Source organism: Bos javanicus, chromosome 11 (assembly GCF_032452875.1).
Source record: "Bos javanicus breed banteng chromosome 11, ARS-OSU_banteng_1.0, whole genome shotgun sequence".
Taxonomy (NCBI): Eukaryota; Metazoa; Chordata; class Mammalia; order Artiodactyla; family Bovidae; genus Bos; species Bos javanicus.
This window is the reverse complement of record NC_083878.1, coordinates 86,291,630-86,309,508: the sequence shown is the minus strand read 5'-3', so window position 1 is coordinate 86,309,508 and position 17,879 is coordinate 86,291,630. Positions and strand designations below refer to the sequence as shown.

The following is a 17,879-nucleotide window of genomic DNA, read 5'->3' as shown; positions in this document are numbered from 1 at the left end:
CTGAGTTTAATTTACCCATTCCAGTCCATTTTAGTTTGCTGATTCCCAGAATGTCAACGTTCACTCTTGCCATCTCCTGTTTGACCACTTCCAATTTGCCTTGATTCATGGACCTAACATTCCAGGTTCCTATGCAATATTGCTCTTTACAGCATCGAACCCTGTTCCATCACCAGTCCCATTCACAAGTGGGTGTTGTTTTTGCTTTGGCTCCATCCCTCATTCTTTCTGGAGTTATTTCTCCACTGATCTCCAATAGCATACTGGGCACCTACCGACCTGGGGAGTTCATCTTTCAGTGTCCTATCCTTTTTCCTTTTCATACTGTTCATAAAGGAGACCTTATATTTGTTTTCTCTTTATCTTTTAATATAGATCTAAATATTTTAAAATGAGAAAATATTTTACTACCAGTTGGATATTTTAAAAATGTATATAGGTGGACTTCCCTGGCAGTTCAGTGATTAAGACTCCACACCTCCACTGCAGGGGGCACGGGTTCTATTCCTGGTCAGGAAACTAAGATCCCACAGGCTGTATGGCCAAATAAATTTATAAACAAAAGTGTATAAAGCAAGAAAAACTCAAGAGAGATTAAATGATTTAATCACACCACCTTCAATTTCAATTTAATATTACTTAGATAACTTTCATCATTATTTTAATTTAATATAATCTGATCACTTTGTTTACTCACTGGTCCTTCAACTTCTGGATAAATAGGAAATTATCACCAGATGTCACTTCACTGTGTTAATTCTGTATTTTATTATTAATCAGTATATTATTTAAAAAAGTATGATTCTTATTTCTCTGAGCCAAAGATATGAAAGATGCTAATAACATATGAAAGAGCAAGTTTTAAAAATTTGAAATCATTACTAGCTAGGCTCACATGCAGCAAACTCCAGTGTAATATTAATATCATGATCTTTTTGAAGAGCTACTGTTCATTATATGTAACTTTTAAAACCCCACATTTATTAGGTATTTAATAAAAGCTATTTTTCAGAAATTATATAATATGCACATGGTTACAGTTAGATAGTACAGACTAGCACAGAAAAAAATTATGAAATGTCGCAGTCTCCTTATCCATAACCATCCACGTGACAATCCTATTTCCCTAGAGGAAATCACTTTGTTTCATTTCCTTTTATTGTTCTTTTGTGGTTCCCACCACATCTCAGCTTATTCCTGGACATACGTTTTAATTATTTACCAATTCCCTGCTGCCATATGTGAGAATTTAGCTCTTACCACCCCTAACCGCTCCCCAACCCCTAATACAGTTATATCACTGGTCTAAGTGACATAATCAAGCCTCCATTCATTTCCTATTGCATCAACCACAAACCACAACCTCCCCAGCTGGAGATAAGAACTGCAACAATTCCATTCTCTTTTGTTTTTGAGATTTCATACTAACATGTCTAAATGTGAGTCTTTTCTCAAGTATAGTTGCTGGTCTTTTCAATATAAAGACTTCTTTTCCAGCTATGAGAAATTCTTTTCTATTATTTCTTTAGTAACTTCCTTCCCTAAGATTCTCTGGAATTCCTTGTCTGGCGCTAGAATTCTTAGAATCAGTTGGTGTGTGTCTTAGCTTTTCTCTCATATATTCTATGTCATTTCTTCTTGTTCTATATTTTGTGAAATTAAAAAAATTTTTTTTTCTTCAAACTCTTCTAATAAATTTACATTGGCAATAATTTTTAACCTTCAAGAGCTCCTTCCTATTCTGTCTTTCCTTTTTACGTCAGGTTCATGTTTAATGGAAGTGGTATTTCCTAGAATCTTTGATCAGTACTAATTATACTACTAATGACTAAATGGGGCAATTTTTAACAGTATATTTACTATATACCTTAATTTAAAGTATTTTAACAATGTTTTCTAAGTAAATTAAATATAGCACTAGAGAAAGTGCGTTGCTCAGTTGTGTCTGACTCTTTGTGACTCCCACAGATTGTAGCCCGTCAGGCTCCTCTGTCCATAGAATTCTCCAGGCAAGAATACTGGAGTGGGTTGCCATTTCCTTCTCTAGGGGATCTTCCTGACTCAGAGATATAGCACAAGAGTGTATCCTAAAAAATGATTTAAAAATTTATATGGTGTTTGCTTAATGGTCAAACATTTCCAAGTCCCAGAAACTAAAGGAACAAACAAAAAACACTTTTGTTTGCGAGACAGTCCTGAGGAGGAATCTTAAGAGCATGGAGTGCACACCCCAGACCTTTTCTTCTTCAGCACAAACAATATACGATTATATCATAATGTGGCAGTAGTAAAAATTGTTGGGAATGCAAATAAAATCTTTTGGAAAGACAATAGTGGCACTCAACACATCATTTAAACAGAAAGAAGAGAAAAATGTGTTCAAGAAAACAAAGGAGTCAGAAGAAAATTCCCAGATAAGTAAAAATTAAGATAATTTACATGGAGATAGCTCTGCATATTAGTAAGTCTTTGTCTCAAACAATTAACTTACTTTCGAAGTTCAGCATTCTGTTTTTCCAAGCTCATTTTCATTTCTAGGAGATGATTATTCTCTTGCTTTAACTGCTTTTCTGACATTTTTAGTGTGTTAACTTGCTGTGTTTGCATCTTCAAGTCATTTTGTGTAAGGCAGCGCTTCTGAGTTTCCTGTTCTATTTTTAATGTCAAGTTTCTAACCTAAAAAATAGTGTTATTGGTATGCAAGCAAATTATTTTGATTTTTTCATCAATGAAGCTGGCAGTAAATATAATGACATAAAACAGATTTCTTCTCCTTAAACAGTTAGTTCATTTCACAGTATTTTTTGGATTTTCCATAATAATATATTTTTTAAATAAAATATAGTCTTCAAAGAAACTGTAATTATGATTCATTTAGTATATCACCCAAATCTGGTACAATTAAAAAATTACAGAATATTATTTTATAAGAAAAAAATTTTAATTGTAAAACCATCATTGAACCTCTACAAATAAACCTAGTTTATTATTAATTAATTAAATAGTTCATTATACAGTAAGCTGCACACTTACATCCTCATTTAGCACATCTTTCTGTTTGAGGAGTTCATTTATTTTCTGCTGTGACTGTTTGAGGTCACAGTCTAATATAGAGCATCTTTTCTCAGCCTCCAGCAACAAGTTCTCTACTTTCTGTTTTAAAGTTCTTTCCTCCGAGAGCTTTTTCTCCATTTCTATTGCCACAAAAATAGACATAATCATGAACCAAACAAAAAAAGCATATCAAATACATGACACAGTGCTAATAAAAATTGCAATAAATGATGCTGCCTCAAAAATTTTCTTAATTTTCAGTTTTTTTCATTACTCCTCTTAACACAATTGAAATATCAACAATTTCATGCTTAAAAATTAACTGTTATATTTGCAGGGTGTAAAAATCTACCACACTCTGCAATATTATATTCATTTTAATGAAAGCAAAATAATTCTGCCTTTATCACTTACTGCAAAGTTATATTAAGTAAAATTTAAACATTATGAATTTTCAGTTTTTAATGAACTAGCTTCAAAAGTGTGGAAAAATGAAACATTTTTCATATACTACTAAAAACAGCTAGCATTTCTAGGCACTTTTCATGTATCAATGCACCTGTTTTTCACAACCAAATACAGGAACTGTCCCTTTACAGGAAACTAGGCATAAAAGGCTAAGTAACTAGACAAGATCACAGAGCTAGTAATTCATTGGTAAGCCATACTCTTACACAAAGGAAGCAATGACATGCAGTAGAAAGACCAAAGGTTTTATACCATATTTGAGTACCATCTACAAAATTTAAGTTGTGTGCAATCATGCAAAATACGAAAGTCATCTGTTATGTTAGAGTTGTAAAAAGAAATCTGAAAAAAGACAGTTGTTACTATGCTAAATTGGTTCATTTTCAACAGTTCTGAGAACAACTTATAAACAAATGTACTCATTTAAAAAACTAATCACTGGAATGTGGGTCTAGAGAACAGAAAGAGGCATAAGTGAACTCACTGAGATGAGGAAAACATAGATTCTCTATCTTGTCTTGGGTGGTGATTACACATGTGTTACAAATGTGAAAAATGTTTGCATTTATAGCACCTAAATTATAATCTCAAAAGAAATTCAACTCTTGTCTTGTCCCACTTTCTTCTTATTAGGTATTTCTAAATATAGCACTCATTTCATCTTTTATCATCTAAAATCAATGTCTTAAACTAAACTGCTTTTGACCAAAAAAACCCTCCAATTTTAACTACACTCACTAATTAAAAGGCTATTTTTTTGCTAAGTTATTAATAAATCTTATGGTTTAATATGAAATGAAATTTCTGTTTAAAAGTTTTACAAATCTTTGACAAGAATACTTTATTGATTTCTTTTGGAACTTCAAATCCATCATATATAAACAGTCAGTTTGGAAAACAAGATATAACCTAAAAGACAATTCCAAGATAACAGGCTTGGTTTGTGGAAAAGTCAACTTTGTTCTCTTACCCTACACTCGTTAGCTTTGTGTGGCTCTGACCAAATATAGCTAGTATCTTCATCATGCCAGATTTCAAAATATTCAGTCAACTTATATAAACTTTAGGAAAGAATTTTGTAACATGAGCTGATGAAATGTCAAACTAATTATAAAAAGAGGATATCCCCCAAATCTGAACAGATATATCTAGAACTACACACTCTATATGCCTGCCACTATTGATACCACTGAAATATTCATTTCTCTCTGATCTAAAAATGTGGTTGAGCAATTTTGCATTTGAGCCTCACTATCCTAGAAATGGTCATGGCCTTAAAGGAAAAAAAAAATGTATATATATATATATATATACACATACACACACACACACACATAAATATATATATGTTAAGCTTTCCTAATAGTTTTTTTAAATATTTTCCAAAATCAGAATTGAATACAGAATCAAGTCTGTAAAATATTGCTGAAAATCCTCTTATGAAAATGCGTACCTTTCATGGCTTCTGATTTAGCTTCTTCAATGGATTCATAAATCTTGTTTTTATCTGCAAGCCGTGCTTTTGTAGCTTTATGTTCAGTTTCTTCTTGTTCTAAACTTTGCTGTATAACTTTTAGTTGGTATGTCATATCTATTTCCATGTTGTTCTTTTCCTATTAAAGATTTAAACAGCAGCCATCAACAAAACAGACTGGCTCACAATTTCAAAAATTTCTTTACAGGCTTACTAACAATGTTTAACATGTTCCCTCCAATCTTCAGACTTTCTGTAAAAGTACCGTATGTGCTGTTCCACCTGTTTGCTTCCCAATGTACTTATCTCCACTACTGTTTCGAGATCTTCACTGTGATTACTTGAGCTCAATAAAGTGATGAATGATACCTCAATTATCAAGTCATTTTTCATTTGAACTCACTGTTGCCCTTGAAACTATTTCCTTGATATACTTGACCTCACTTGGCTCTCTCCACCCTTCTCTCATCTTTTCTGCTGTGTGAAGTTTTCTCCCAGCCACCTCTTAAATATTGGGTGTTCTCTGTAGGTAGCATTCTTTAGCCATAATGCTTCTCCTCTTTCTGTATTATCTCTCAAACTTTTAAAACATATTTAACATTTTCCTTTGCTAGATCTGGCGGGGGGGTGGGAATAAAACTCAGGATCCTTTACTAGTCATCTTTATTTTCCACATGGAAAACATGTTTTAAGTTGAGAACCATTAACAGAAGTTAATTTTCTATATATCCTCAAAAGATTTTCTAATTCTTTGTTTCCTATAGTTTATATCATAAATACAGACTTTTTTTTTCAATAATGAAAATAATTTTTTTCAAACTACACAATCTATCAACAGAGTAGTTTATTCTGCTTTGAAAACCACAGGTCTAAGCAATCTCCTTCAGATGGGTTCTTTCATTTGCATAGTTTGCACTACTTCAATATCAATGATGATCAAATATTTCTAGCTGCTACTACCGTAGCTTACTTCTCTGTAGACATCCTAATTTGGTTGTCTCACCAGCACCTCAAGACTAAAATGGATTTATCATTGTCTCTTCTATTTCTCCTTTATTCTTTATTAATTAAAGGCACCACTATAGGTTTTTGTCACAAACTAGGAACTGAAAACTCATTCTTAAGTACTATTCACATGCTACATTTAATCAGTCAATCACTAAGTGTTCCCAAATACTCCTCCTTCAAATATTTCAGATTCATTCCTATTTTCCAACCTTTCAACTACTGAATTAGTTAAGTCTCCATTTTCTGAGTTACTTTATCTGAAAAGCCTCTGATTAATCTACCTACCTATTAATCTTCCTCAAACCTAGTTTTCACATGGTACATAATAATATGTCTTAAATGAATCACTAATAAAATCACCCAACTTAAAAGCCCTTCAGTGGTTAGTCCATTTCTTAGAGCAACTAAGTTTCTTAATAGAGTATTCAACATCTTGCATGGTCAATTTTAGACTGATGTCTGTTTTTGTAAAATTTCATTAGATCATAGCCATGCCCGTTCCCTTTACTGAAGTAGAGACCATATCACCTGCAAAATTTAAAATATTCACTGTCTATCCTTTAAAAGATTAAAATTTCTTGACCTTTACTCTTTACTCTAGAAATACTGAATAGTTTATACTTAAATAAACTATGACCTTTTATCTTCTATCCTCTGTGCCTTCACTCATGATGTCCTCCCCAGCTCATAATGCACCTTTACTTTGTCAGCCAATGCTGCCCTGTCAGATTAGGGATTCATTCTGTGTACCCAAGATACCCTGCCCATACCTCTATCATTCTACTTGTCAGTTCAGTTCAGTCGCTCAGTTGTGTCCGACTCTGCAACCCCATGAATCGCAGCACGCCTGGACTCCCTGTCCATCACCAACTCCCGGAGTTCACTCAAACTCAGGTCCATCGAGTCGGTGATGCCATCCAGCCATCTCATCCTCTGTCATCCCCTTCTCCTCCTGCCCCAATCCCTCCCAGAATCAGAGTCTTTTCCAATGAGTCAACTCTTCGCATGAGGTGGCCAAAGTATTGGAGTTTCAGCTTTAGCATCAGTCCTTCCAATGAACACCCAGGACTGATCTCCTTTAGAATGGACTGGTTGGATCTCCTTGCAGTCCACGACACTGTATTAGAATTATCTGTGTACTTTACTTTTACTTTAGAAATTACCTACTAGATGTGAGGTTGTTAAGGGCAAGAACTGCATCCTGATATTTTTACCACATACAATACACTAAATCCTTAAATGAATGAAAACAAAATATTATCTACACAGAGCCTAGAAATTATGCCCGCTCATAGCACTTTTTGGTAAACTTCTACATGAAAAGTCATGATAATTTTACACCATTTTGAAGATATAATGTACATAAAAATCTGAGTTTTCCTGGGATGTCTAGGGAGAAGCATCCTCAGAACACATCCTAGGAGAGTCCTCCCTTCATAAGCAACTGACATGCTAAGGGCTGCTTGTATGGTGTTATGGTAAGCCTTAAAGTATATATCATCAATGCACATAACAATATAAGAAAGTACATGAGTGCTGGAAATATCTCAGTTACTAATTTTCCGTATTTTAGAATAAGTTTTTCAACTCGAAACTCTACATCTATCTTCTTACACAAATATAAAACTTAACATGTTTTACCTTTTCCAAATCAGTAAATCTCTCCTGTAGTTGTCTCTTCTCCAGCTCTACTTTTGCTAATAAGATTTTACCATTCTTTACATCTTCTTCTAGGCCAGATATTCTACCTAAAGTGGCAACATTTTAAAAAACAATAAATTCATATACAATACAAATTAAATTTAGAGTAAAAAATTCAGAATTCACCTCATACCTTAAAGCTGTTATTTATGAGCAGAAATTTTATAATTGTTGATACAATGCTTCAGAGTTAATTCAACTGGAATCCAATCTACTGTTTCAGAAGTGGCTTGTTACTTAAAATACTTCATACTATTTGAAAGTAAATCCTTCATTCATAAAATTTTATAACAGTGTATTTCTAACACCCTAACTTTATAGAACAGAGTACTATATCCATACACTTACTACTCCAGCACATTATCCACCATCTAAGGTTATCTCCAAATTGAACTTAAGTGCAATCTCCACTTTAATACCTTGTAAATCATTAATAATCTCTGATCCATGGGTTCGGTCCCTCCTTTCAGATTCTAGAACTGACTGAAGATTGATAAATTCCTTTTCAAGTTTTAACTTGGCAGTCTCCAGCAGGCAATTTTTGTCTTGTAGATCTCTATTGTTGGATTCCAGCTGCTGAATCTGTTTTGAACTTTCTGCCTGTGTTTTCCTTAACCGGGCTGCAGTATCAGATTCTGTTCGCAGCAAAGCATTGGTTTCATCCAGCTGTTATTCCATTCAAAACCAAACAAAAAACAAACAAATCAACACAGCTATATATGATGAAAATACTTCAATTTATTACTCCATTGCAAACTATTTAAAATAAGAAAAACCCTAAAAATATATTTTTAATGATTTCCCTTTTGTAACATTACCAATTAAAACAAATGCTAACAGTCATAAATAAAATTCAAAATCCTTATTATAAATAAATTGGGATCAACCTACTTGTCTCTGGAGTTGATTCACTTTCTCAGTGGATATCTGAGAGTTCTGATTTCTTTTTTTCAAATCTTCAAGCTGATCTTTTAAACTGTTAACTATGATAAAAAGCATTTAAGTAGTAAGCTTCAACACAACACACACATACAAACTTTTTTTCTTAGTAAGTATTTAGTATTCTATACTACAAACCATCATTCTCCAAATTTCGCTTCTTGTCTGCTTCATGATCAGCTTTCCGCTGATATTCTGCATTTTTGTGCTGAAGAAGTGCTTTTTCTCTTTCTAATTGTCTTAATGTTGATTCCACATTTTTCCTTAAGGTAATCTGAAATAATGCTTGAAGTTATTATCAAAGGAAAGTATGTGTAAAAATCAAATGAAAATAAAAAATACTTCAGTTACATAAAACAGAAGAGACCTTTAAAAAAGCTAATAACTAAGAAAAGCCATTTTGTTAAAATTACAAATGGTTTCCATATTTTTAAAATAGCATATTATTCTTAAATAATCAAGAACATAAGTATTTTGTTTACTATTGTAAGCCAAAATTTCTGTAACATTTCATCACCCTTGAACCACCTTTACTTAATAGAAACTACAGGTCTGAATAATAAAAAAAAACTGTCAATTTCTATTTTTAAGCCATATCATTAATATGACCGAAATTATTTTTCCTTGAAATATCTACACATACTAAATTAACTCATTTGCAAAAACATAACAAAATGAAGCCTATTATCATGGTTTACTCTATAATCTCAGTCCTCATCAATGCTACAACATATATTTTACTATATAACAAGATTTGTATTAATATGGTATTGAGTGAACTCTATAATAAAGTCAAGCATCAAAATTTTTTACGAACAAAAATGTAAATAAAAGCATAGAGAAACTTTACCTCTTCTTCTAACTCCTTTGCCACTTTCTCTAAGCGAGTATTAACAGACCTGAAGAATTTCAAAGGCAACAGTACATAAAATAATTCTTACAATAAAGACATTTGCCATAAATTGTAAAATAATCATAGAATTACTTTGTAGCTCTTTTTAGTAAAATGTTTAAATTTACATTTTAAAATATAACATTTAATTATTCACAGAACATACTTGCACTTCTGTTCTAGTTCCTCTTTGGCCTGAATCTCAGTGCTAAGGTGTTCTTCTAATGTGTACAGTTTTTTCTGAATCTGTCAGAAAATAAAAAACGATAAAGTGTGATCACATTTAAAAGGCGAGAGGCTTAAAGAAAACAATGATAATTTTCTTCTCCTTTCTTTCAACTTTAATATAGGTACAGCATGTGTACCTTCTTAATGTGATTTTTATTGACAGAAAAAATCCTCCATCTCTTGCTTTATATCACAGCACATATGTATACATGAACACACTATGTAAACATAAGAATGAGAAGCTCCAATCTTGGCAGAATTCTTCTATGATAGCAAGTTACTGATTATCAATAAACTAAAAAAAATTGATATCCTCCACTGTTCTTCTGTAGATTATTTATATGAAAATATTGTTATCATTTGTGCTAATAAGATAAAGATAAAAGGTCTACGTCTGAAACAAATATTTGGAATATTTGACTGAATATGCTCAAAAATATATTACTTTTCTTAGAAATAAGAATAAAATTTCTTTCAGTTTTCCCAAAGAAAGCATGCAGATAGCCAACAGATCTAAGAAAATATGTTTAATATCATTAATTATTAGGGAAATGAATAAAAATCACAATGAAGTATCACCTTACACCTGTTAGAATGGCTATCATCAAAAAGACAAAAATATCAAACACTGGAGAGCATGTAGAGAAAAGGGAACCTTCATGCACTGCTGATGGGAATGAAAACTAGTGTAGACAGAATTACCATATAATCCAGCTATTCCACTTATGGGTTTTTATCTGAAGAATATAAAAACACTAATTCAAAAAGATATATGCACCTAAGATATAGAAACAACCTAAGTATCCACTGGAAGATAAATGGATGAATAAGACGTGATATATATATACAGACTAGGAACCACTCAGCCATTAAAAAACAAAGGGAAAAAAGTGAAATCTAGCTATTTGCAACATGGATGAACCTTGAGGGATGAACCTAGAATGCAAGTCAGAAAGTGAAAGACAAAAATCATATGGTATCACTCATATGGAAACAAACCAAAAAAAGGGAAAAAATAAACAAAACAAAAACAAACTCCTAAGACAGAACAGACTGGTCATTACCAGAGGAAAAGGAGGCTGGGGTATATGAAATGAGTGAATGGGGTCAAGTGTATGGTGATGGTTGATTATTACACTCTTAATGATCACTTTGCAATGAGCACAGAAGTAAAATCATAATGTTGTATACTTGAAACTTATATACTGTTACATATCAATTTCAAAATGTTACATATCAGTATCAAAAGGTAAAGGCAAAGCAGAAAAGGAAAGATATATCCATCTGAATGGAGATTTGCAAAGAATAGCAAGGAGAGACAAGAAAGCCTTCCTAAGTGATCAATGCAAAGAAATAGGAAAACAACAGAATGGGAAAGACTAGAGATCTCTTCAAGAAAATTAGAGATTCCAAGGGAACATTTCATGCAAAGATGGGCACAATAAAGGACAGAAACATTATGGACCTAACAGAAGCAGAAGATATTAAGAAGAGGTGGCAAGAATACTCAGAAGAACTGTACAAAAAAGATCTTCATGACCCAGATAACCACGACGGTGTGATCACTCACCTAGAGCCAGACAGACGTCCTGGAATGCAAAGTCAAGTGGGCCTTAGGAAGCATCACTACAAACAAAGCTAGTGGAGATGATGGAATTCCAGTTAGGCTATTTCAAATCCTAAAAGATGATGCTGTGAAAGCGCTGCACTCAATACGCCAGCAAATTTGGGAAATTCAGCAGTGGCCACAGGACTAGAAAGGATCAGTTTTCATTCCAATCCCAAAGAAAGGCAGTGCCAAAGAATGCTCAAACTACCACACAATTGCACTCATCTCACACGCTAGCAAAGTAATGCTCAAAATTCTCCAAGCCAGGCTTGAACAGTACGTGAACCATGAACTTCCAGATGTTCAAGCTGGATTTAAAAAAGGCAGAGGAACCAGAGATCAAATTGCCAACATCCACTGGATCATCGAAAAAGCAAGAGAGTTCCAGGAAAATATCTACTTCTGCTTTATTGACTATGCCAAAGCCTTTGACTGTGTGGATCACACAGTCAGTTTGTTTGTAGGAAAGTCTTAAAGAGATGGAATACCAGACCACCTGACCTGCTCCTGAGAAATCTGTATGCAGGTCAAGAAGCAACAGTTAGAACTGGACTTGGAACAACGGACTGGTTCCAAATAGGGAAAGGAGTATGTCAAGGCTGTATATTGTCACCCTGCTTATTTTACTTATATACAGAGTACACCATGTGAAATGCTGGGCTGGATGAAGCACAAGCTGGAATCAAGATTTCCAGGAGAAATATCATTAACCTCAGATATGCATATGATATCACCCTAATGGCAGAAAGTGAAAAGGAACTAAACAGCCTCTCGATGAAAGTGAAAGAGAAGAGTGAAAAAACTGGCTTAAACTCAACATTCAAAAAACTAAGATCATGGCATCCAGTCCCATCACTTCATGGCAAATATTGGGGAAACAGTGACAGACTTAATTTTCTTGGGCTCCAAAATCACTGCAGATGGTGACTGCAGCCATGAAATTAAAAGACGCTTGCTCCTTGGAAGAAAAGCTGTGACTACCCTAGATAGCATATTAAAAGCAGAGACATTACTTTGCCAACAAAGGTCCATCTAGTCAAAGCTATGGTTTTTCCAGTAGTCATGTATGGATGTGAGAGTTGGACTATAAAGAAAGCCGAGTGCCGAAGAATTGATGCTTTTGAACTGTAGTGTTGGAGAAGACTCTTGAGAGTCCCTTGGACTGCAAGGAGATCCAACCAGTCAATCCTAAAGGAGATAGTCCTGGGTGTTCATTGGAAGGACTGATGCTGAAGCTGTAGCTCCAAACCTTTGGCCACCTGATGCGAAGAGTTGACTCACTGGAAAAGAGCCTGATGTTGGGAAGATTGAAGGCAGGAGGAAAAGGGGATGACAGAGGATGAGATGGTTGGATTGCATCACCAACTTGATGGACATGAGTTTGAGCAAGCTCCGGGAGTTGGTATTGGACAGGGAGGCCTGGTGTGCTGCAGTTCATGGGGTCGCAAAGAGTCGGACACGACTGTGCGACTGAACTGATCAATTTTACCTCGAAAAAAGGCGTGCACACACACACACACACACACAAAACCTCTTTATAATTTCCTATACTGTGCCAGGCACAATACTGTGAAAAGTTTATCATCAACAACTCTTTTGGATTAATGATGGCTAATTAATTACAAGTCATCTTGCTGCTGCTAAGTTGCTTCAGTCGTGTCTGACTCTGTGCGACCCCATAGACGGCAGCCCACCAGGCTGCCCCATCCTTGGGATTCTCCAGGCAAGAACACTGGAGTGGGTTGCCATTTCCTTCTCCAACAAGTCATCTTGCCATTCTTTAAATCTTCTTATAGGCCAAATTTACCAGTCTTTAAAAAAACTACAATTATAGAAAGTACTAAAGAATCCAGTTTGGGAGCATTACTGCCTTTCTAAAGGATTTAACTTTTTGAGTTCCTTTTGTATTTTAGGTACAATGGCATGCACTTTACATTTACTGTGTCATTAATCCTAACAAAAGCCATAAAAAGATGGGTAGTAGTGCATTTATTCGATGAAGAAACAGAAATCCAAAAAAGGTGAACAACTGAGCCAAGATAGCACAGCTAATAAGTGGCAGTGCCCTCAAAGACCTATTAGATTTCCATGGACAATGTTTTTTCCACTATTTTTTCTAGTGATTAGGTTCTCCATGATTTCTTAAACATGTATCTTAAGAAAAACTGTATATTTCCCTAGTAAGGAAATATAGGCCAATGAACTCGTCAAGTTCAGCAGCTTTTGGCTGCTACTACATTGGTATAACTCGATCACATGCTGATTAGTTTTCACATGTTAATCAAAAGTTCTTGCTGCTAGTTACATATCCTTAATAAACAAAACCAAGAAAAGTACATAATACATATTTTAAACAACAGATCCATAGGAGCAATAACGAAAAGAATACTTGGCAGAAAAAAAGGTTGGGAACTTCTCTCTTGGGTAGGTGTAGTACTCCAAATACTAGATGGAATATGGTTATATCAAAACATCGCTAGAGTGATGAGATTTTTCCTGTTTTTCAACATATTTGACATCAACATACCTCTTGACTCTCCTATTTAAAACAAAACAAAACAACAACAAAAAATTAAAATGCTTGCTATGCTTTGTAAAATTCCTAAAACACAAATTGTATCAAAATTACTCAATTTTTTAGTTTTTTTTTTAGTTTTTATAAGTTGAAGAGAAAAATATTTAGCATCCTCATTTATGTGTCTACATGATTTAGCTTTGTATGGAGGTCATAAAATACTGTAACATCTTGATAAAATTATCCTTTATATCAATTCATTGCTAAATACTCAAAATTTAAATCCATCTGCTATTTCTGTATTCTTATAGCTTACTATCTATACTCATATATAGTGCTAAGATCATAAAATTTTCTAATTGGTAGGAAATACAGCTGTTTATAAACATATTCTATCACTTTTGTAATGAAACTAAGCCTAAAGTCATGTAACTCATCTTTTTACTAGCCACTGGATCTCATACCATAATACTCGGCAAATAAATGAATCACTTCAGTGTTATACTGAACTGGATTGCAACAAGGAAGGCCATCTAAAAGTAACATCAAGTGAACTTTTAAAATACATGGATATTACTAAAGTATTTGAACATGTGATTAAAATAGAGTAGTAAAAATTTATACATACTTCATTCTTCCTTGATTGAATTGAGTCATTTTCTTTACAAGATGGAGAGTCACTTAGTAGCCTAGAAGGAAAGGCAGGAAGTTCTTTTGCATGCCATTTTAACTCATTTTCTGATATCAAGTTATCCTCAGAATTAAATTCTCCTTCTTTTCACTTTCAACATATTTTAAGTTAAGTACTATTTCCCCCTCTTGACATTTATACCATTTTCAATAATTTAAAATGGTATTTCTTGCTTCTCACTCTTAAGCCAATGTTCTAGTCTTTAACATAGTTGAGACTGGAGTCACTAAACAGAACCATATTTTTCCTCCTCTTCACCTCATTTTGAGTTCCTATTTTATTCTTCTTTTCTAGAAATATTCTGAAAGAAGACATCTCTGCTCTTTTTCAAATACAACATCTCTGATCTCCTGGTCTTAATACATAAATCATCACTTCTACTTAACTGTCAGTTTCTCTCTTAACTGGGTCGTTCCTTGCTGTTTATGAACATGCCTGGATTTCTCCTGCACTGATGTCTTCACTTTTGTCAGTATTGCAGCAGTTTTCAGAACCTTATCTTTAACAGGATAAACAACTCATCTTGGTTTGCACTGATTTTCCTAATTTTAACATGACAGTCCCATAGCACATCCTTGGAAACCTCTCGGTCCTGGGCAAACCATAACAGTTGATCGCCCCAACCATTACAAACATGGAAGTATCAAAAACTTTTCAAATGTCTTTAACACTTCATTTAACTACTTAACAGTTTTCAGCAGCTTTTTACTTCCTGTCAAAGTAAAAAGTCCCTTAGCACAATACACAACAATCATCTGTTCCATTATGCTTCCCTCACACTCTAACTCCAGTCTATTTTCTAAGCTTATACCCAATACTCACTCCAGTTGAGCAATATTTATTGAATGATCTTATGCCAGGCTCTGCACTAGATGAAGGTATTACAGGCAAGAAAATAACAGTTCCAATAAATTCTCCAAATGGTTATAATACAGTGATATATACCATGTTTGAAACCTACTGGACTATATTGCTCTGCTCCCAGTGTATGCTTAAATTTCAAAGTTGTGCTTCCACAATCACCTCCCCACCACATTCACCTAACCTCCCTACATCTCAGCTACTCAATACCCTTTTTTATCTTTAGACTTGGTTAAAATGCTATCTCTTTCTTGAGGTCTTACCTGACTTCCCCCTAGACTAGCTCCAAAGAGATGTGACTTTTATTTTTCTTCTGAAATTAGAAGAATTATGATTCTCAGATCTTCTTGGTACCTTTCTTAAGGCTCATATCACATTCTACCCTTCATTATGACTATATAATTCTCCTATGTCCCTTAATAGTTGACAGACTCCCTCAAAAGCAGGTGTTCGGTCTTCAAACACACAACACTGCCTTACATTCATTTTTAAATGAATATTATATATAATATTCTTTGAAAAAAATCTCAATTTGAAACAAATTAACTCTTTATCTTCTATAATTCAGAGTCCTGAAGTAAGACAACTCTTTACAGCTAGATGTTGAAAACAATAAAAACGTAACAAATCACATACAAATTTTCTCTGTAGTAGGTAAATCCTATAAAAGGTAGCTGATTTCCCACAAAAGCCTTGGGAATTGGGAAGGTTTCTACATCTCCTTTATCATCTTCAATGTCATCAAAATTGCTGCTGTCTATGTCACTGCTGAGTTCAGGTACCACAGGAGCTGCAGCTATTAAAAGAAAAGAAACATTGTTTAATAATAATATATATGATTTAAAAAGACAGAAACCACCCCTGTTATGTTTTATATTAATTATTATAGATTATTAATGTTATATTGATATTAGCACACTATATAAATATTAATACATTATATATTGATATTTGATTAGCAAACAATACTATATTGTCATGATTTACTATAGAAAATTTCAATGACGGATTTACTATTTTATCATTTCGAAGAACTGAAATTCTGTGTTTTATTCTGTGTTTTATCATTATATTAGATTGGTTTTAAACATAGATGAATTAATCTATGCAAGGCAGTATGATATTATTCTAGGTATTAAACTTCCAAACAGCAATAACTTGCATATACACTCTTTAGTTTTCAGAAATTTTCTACTACATCTTTAAGTAGAAATATTTCTTACTCTTAAAATGAATTAATGTAAATATACATGCAGTTTAAATGAACTACTATGCTTACCCTGGTATTCACCAGAGTACTCTCCATAAGTAACTAATTATTGATTTATTAATTCAAACATATGAATTAAAGAATTATATTTCCCCAATTCTGAAAATTATTGAGATCCATAAAACTTAGCTTGGCAAATTAAGAAACCTATAATGTTTATCATAAAAGCAATGGGAAATAAAGACATACTAGTTTGCTAAGATACTGATTTAAGATTTAGTTACACAGATTCAAAATGAATTGAAATACAACCTCTCAACTTAAAAATGACTATTAAGAGTATCAGACACGCTTTTTAAATCAGAAGAGGATTCAATTTATGAGATTTAAAATGTGATGAAATGGAAATATTTAAATTTATTGACTTACTCTCTCTTATGTTATCCCAATTCCACTGATCATTCTTAAAGAAAGGATGTTGTTTGATTTCTTCTACCCCGTTTCTTCCAAGGCGTACCTCCCTAAATAATGCAGTTAAACATTCTATTATAAAGAGTAAGATTATAAAAATTCAAAAATACTCATCTCAATGAGGATCAGAAATGAGTTTAAAAAAATTGAAAAGCTTCAGCTTAAATACTCCTCAAAAATAAGCAATCTAATTTTACAGCATGTGATCTCTCTAAATAATGAATATCATGGAAAAGAAATTATGTTTCTACTTGCACTTTGCATCAAATGAAAGTACAGGAGGCTTTCAATTAAAAAAGTCACCGGCATGTGCCAAAATCATATGACCAATTTTAGGGCATAAAATGAATGGAGATCTAACTTCTGGCACAGAAGAATTTTTTTAAAACCTCTATAATAAAAATGTGATTAAAAAAAATCCTCCCCTCTTCTTAAAAAGAACTCATATATTGTGCTTAAAGCTATCCATATTCACTCTGGATAGATCTACATCTATATTAAATGTAAGTTAAATATAAATATGTATTGCATTTATATTAAAACTGTCAATCTGAATACAAGAAAAATGTTGCTAATAATTTCATTCTTTGACTTTGAGTCTTCAGTGAAGACTATGTGGAAATAATAAGCAATTATGCCCCTGGAGCTATGTTTAACATAAACAAGAAAACCTGTAAAGTTTATAGAAGGAAGTGCCCCTAGCCACACTAATGGCATTAAATTCTTCTCAAACTATCTTTTCTCCACCTACAATCATT

At 33.4% G+C, this 17,879-nt stretch overlaps 1 protein-coding gene across 4 annotated transcripts in view; it reads right to left on the bottom strand.

Moving 5' to 3' along the window:
- Positions 1 to 17,879, bottom strand: part of ROCK2 (Rho associated coiled-coil containing protein kinase 2) — a 131,152-nt gene that overhangs the window by 30,541 nt on the left and 82,732 nt on the right. For 3 of the 4 annotated variants that reach the window (XM_061433305.1, XM_061433306.1, XM_061433309.1), the window contains 12 exons: positions 17,080 to 17,171; positions 16,077 to 16,236; positions 14,517 to 14,577; positions 9,703 to 9,782; positions 9,495 to 9,543; positions 8,783 to 8,918; positions 8,597 to 8,688; positions 8,125 to 8,371; positions 7,646 to 7,752; positions 4,976 to 5,135; positions 3,034 to 3,194; positions 2,492 to 2,676 (listed from right to left, as the gene is read on the bottom strand). In XM_061433305.1, coding sequence (XP_061289289.1) covers positions 2,492 to 2,676; positions 3,034 to 3,194; positions 4,976 to 5,135; positions 7,646 to 7,752; positions 8,125 to 8,371; positions 8,597 to 8,688; positions 8,783 to 8,918; positions 9,495 to 9,543; positions 9,703 to 9,782; positions 14,517 to 14,577; positions 16,077 to 16,236; positions 17,080 to 17,171 — 1,530 coding nt within the window. Of the gene's footprint in view, positions 1 to 2,491; positions 2,677 to 3,033; positions 3,195 to 4,975; positions 5,136 to 7,645; positions 7,753 to 8,124; positions 8,372 to 8,596; positions 8,689 to 8,782; positions 8,919 to 9,494; positions 9,544 to 9,702; positions 9,783 to 13,900; positions 13,913 to 14,516; positions 14,578 to 16,076; positions 16,237 to 17,079; positions 17,172 to 17,879 lie in introns of all 4 variants that reach the window. The other variant, XM_061433304.1, reaches the window with a different exon arrangement.